General features: G+C 55.1%; 1 protein-coding gene across 1 annotated transcript in view; it reads right to left on the bottom strand.

The window, feature by feature from the left end:
• Positions 1 to 3,278: 3,278 nt before the first annotated feature.
• The window catches only part of PPARD (peroxisome proliferator-activated receptor delta), a 4,075-nt gene continuing 3,493 nt past the window's right edge, over positions 3,279 to 3,860 (bottom strand). The window contains 1 exon segment of the mRNA XM_010085077.1: positions 3,279 to 3,526. Within this exon segment, the coding sequence (XP_010083379.1) occupies positions 3,279 to 3,526 (248 nt within the window).

The following is a 3,860-nucleotide window of genomic DNA, read 5'->3' on the forward strand; positions in this document are numbered from 1 at the left end:
CTGCCGCTGCTCCCATCCCGGGGGGACCTTCGGGGCTCTCTGTGGCCCCAGGTGCAGTGGATGTCCTGGTCTGGGCTGGGATGGAGTTAACACTGTTTTCAGTAGCTCCATATCGCCCTGTTTTGGATTTAGGATGGGATTCGGTATGAGAAGAATGCTGATAACAGGCCGATGTTTTCTGTTGGCGCTGAGACCATCAAGGACTTTCCAGCTTCCCTCCTCTGCTAGTCTGCAGGTGCACGAGAAGCTGGGAGGGAGCACGGCCGGAGCACTGGACCCACGATTATTGGCTTGGGATTTAAGCTCAGCTTCAGCACTGAGGCCCAAATTGGACAATGTCTATTCCATATCGTCCCACGTCATACTCGGGATTTTAGAAGGATCTGCCGGGAAACGCTCCCTCTCTTCTGGAATTGTCGTTTCGGGACTCTCCCTGCTCCAGGATCATTAACGAGGAACGGGATGGGCTTTGGTCACCATATATCCCTCATTTGTATGTTATTATCATTATTATAATTTTCAATTTTATTGTGTTTCAATTATTAAATTGTTCTTGTCTCAACCCAGGAGTCTCTTTTCCCTTTATCCCTCCACGTCTCTCCCCCATTCCCTGTGGATGGGGTGGTGAGTGAGCGGCTGCGTGTTTTCATCACTGGCTGGGTTAAACCACGACACTCAGCTCATTGCCCACCTTCACCCCACAGCAAAGATTTGGGGCAGGGAGCACCCGGATCTGAGGCTGGGACCCTGTTCTTGCTGCCTTGAGGTTTGATGGGAAATGCAACCAGGAAAACCACAGCAGCTACAAGACCTGGGAATCATGGAGAGCTGGGAATTGTGGCAAATCCCTGGAAATCACAGCAAATCCCATCACCTCTGCTGGAAACCCTCCCAAGGGCAACTGCCCAGGGGCCGAGAGAAAACCCACAAATAAAGGCTGGATGCTAAAAGGTTCTTAAATATTTAGTTCAGATTTATTTAAAGTCAAAGTCAGTTTGTGGACACTATTTATATTATTAAAAACACTTGGAGGTTTGTACTTCTAGCAAAAATATACATTTCAGTTTGAGGGTCGTTACACTGTCGAGGAGGGAAGCGCAAAAAGTTCCCCAGGTGATGAGCACGTGAGTCCCGCATGCCGGCCACGGCTGGGGATGCCACCGGGGGCTTCTGGAAGGACAAATCCCTCCAGGCTCCGTGCAGCCCACACACGTCTCCGGTGCCTTCCCCGAGAGGGCTTCAAAGTGCTTTAGAAACGGTAATTCATACCACCCGGCGAGGTAGGGAGGGGAAGGGGCTGGGCAGGCTGAGGGTGGGGAAACTGAGGCACGGTGAGGAGCTGGAGGGCGGCAGCAGGGGCAGGTTTGGGACCGGCCAGCCCTGGGACATGGAGGGGAAGCCCAGCGCTCTTCCCCTTGGGGTTTTAAAGGAATTATTGCACCAGGGAAATCCGCTACCCTGAAGAGGAGGAAAATAAACCAAAACTGACTCGTTTGCTCCCACAACCCCTCCTTGGGAATATCAGTATTTTAATAAGGCTGCTCGGGACGCACGGGACCACGAGCTGCGGATGGGTAAGTGCCGCTTCTTAGGTCACACACCATCATCCCGAGAGGGAAAAAAAACCGGCTCTGTCGTCTCCCCCAGGCCCCTGGTGAGGCAGCCCCCCACGCAGGCAGCACCGTGGCGTTTCACTACAGCTGCGAGAAGTTGCGAGGTAAAGTCCCAGAACGGTTCTGGGTTTAAGCAGACCCTGAAGCCTGGAGCTGTCGCCGCACTCGGGACAGCAGCAGAGGGGGACAAGGCAGCGTCCCCAACCCGGCCACGCTCGCCAAGAAGCTCCTGCTCACTGTGAGCATCACACCCTCTCCCTCCCCTTTTCCAAGCTGTGTTGTACAGCTGCAAAGCTCTTTGCAACCAACACACGAATTAATCCTCGTGCTTCCCCACTGAGCAGAGAGCAGATGCCCATCCAGCTCCCTTTCACAGACGGGAAACTGAGGCAGGGCAGTTACCAGGTCAATGCCCTTTCAGCATCATGAGCTCCATGGGCTGGCCGTGCCTTTGCTTTCTCCTGTGGCTTTGCTTTCCCCTTGCTGGTGTTGCTAAAGGCTTCGTTTGCTCTGGTGCTCACAGGAGCCAGGCTGCTGGGGCCCCACACCGCCCTTCAAACCCCGCCGAGCCCCTGGGACTTGGGAAGGGAGCTGCAGGACAAGCTGTGAGCCCTGCCACCTAAACCCTGGCCAGTCCCAGGCTGCCCCTGGCCCTGCACAGACCATTTGGTAACTCACGTCTGCACCGAAAAGCCAGGGGAAGCCATGAGATGCTGGCCTCTGCTCGGAAGGTGAATTTTTATTAGTCAAACCCGTTCCCTCTCTCATACGGAGGTGCCGAGGGGCAGGCTCCCTCTGAAACGGGGGTCCCAGGAGCACAGGGTCCCACCCGGCGTTCAGGGGAAGGCAGAGATCACAGAAACCATTTGGTAACTCACGTCTGCACCGAAAAGCCAGGGGAAGCCATGAGATGCTGGCCTCTGCTCGGAAGGTGAATTTTTATTAGTCAAACCCGTTCCCTCTCTCATACGGAGGTGCCGAGGGGCAGGCTCCCTCTGAAACGGGGGTCCCAGGAGCACAGGGTCCCACCCGGCGTTCAGGGGAAGGCAGAGATCACAGAATCCCTCTGGGAACACCCGCTCAGGGATGGGGGCTGCAGCCGAGGTCTCTGCTAGGACAGCCCTACCTGTCTGCAAGTGTTTTTCTTTGGGAAAGAGAGAAACATCCTTTCGTTACACTGTCCCAGACTTCACAGCTCAGGACTACGTCTTCGGAGTGCAATAGAAAAAAAGAAAATAAAGACACGCTGTAAGCGCTGTTGCTGGCCCCGCCGGATCCCTGCACTGCGCTGGGGACTCCTAATGACCAGAGCATCCCCCACCGGCCCCAAGCTGCTGCAGGAACCCCACTGTCCAGGCCATGGAAACCCGCTGGCCGCTCCGGAGGCCCTGGGGAGCAGCTGAAGAGCTGGGCTGTAGTAACGGAAACAGCAGCTTATGGTTTGCCTTTGTAAATTTGTTAGTGTGTGTTAACGGAAGCCCTGGCTAGCAGGTGGTGGCTGCAACCTCCGACGGCATCTTGCCCTATGTACCGTACGTCAGGGTCATCACGTAGAAAACAGTTTCCAGTAGAAGAAATGGAAGACATGGGGAAAGATTTTCCTTTGTTTCTGTACAAAAAGTCTTGATGGGAATCCATGGCTTCATTCTCATAAATAACAGGTCCTTAGTACATGTCCTTGTAGATCTCTTGCAGGAGCGGGTGCAGAGATGTCTCCGTCTCCGTCTTCTTGATCTTCTGCACCAGCTGCGTGTGCTCCGTCACCAGCTGCCGCAGGTCTGCCATCTTCTGCAGCAGCTTGGGGAAGAGGTACTGGGCATCGGGGTGGTTGGACTGCAGGTGGAACTCCAGCGCTCGCAGGATGTTGTCTTGGATCTCCTCCACCTGCTTCACGTTCATCAGGCCAGGACGGTCTGTGGGGAGGAAGGACGTTAGCTGCAGGGTTATGGTGGAGCTCTCCAAAGGACAGGCTCCTCCTGGGGAAAGGGAGACGGGGGCTGTAACCCACCCACCGGGACTCCAACGTCATCAACTGGACAAAGGGAGAAGCGTGCCCTTGGACAACGTATCCCACAGCAGCGTACAGGGAGGAGATACCACTTCTACGCTCCTTGTCCTTGGTCCAAGCTAGGTGTCACTGCCACAGAGAAGCTTTGTTTTCACTTCTCTTGTCCCCCTAAGAAACCCCTGGCTGATCTCAGGGCCAGCTGCAGCTCAGCTCCCCCAGCCCACCCCAAACCACCCCTA

The sequence above is a fragment of the Pterocles gutturalis genome, unplaced genomic scaffold (assembly GCF_000699245.1).
Source record: "Pterocles gutturalis isolate BGI_N339 unplaced genomic scaffold, ASM69924v1 scaffold31585, whole genome shotgun sequence".
NCBI lineage: Eukaryota > Metazoa > Chordata > Aves > Pterocliformes > Pteroclidae > Pterocles > Pterocles gutturalis.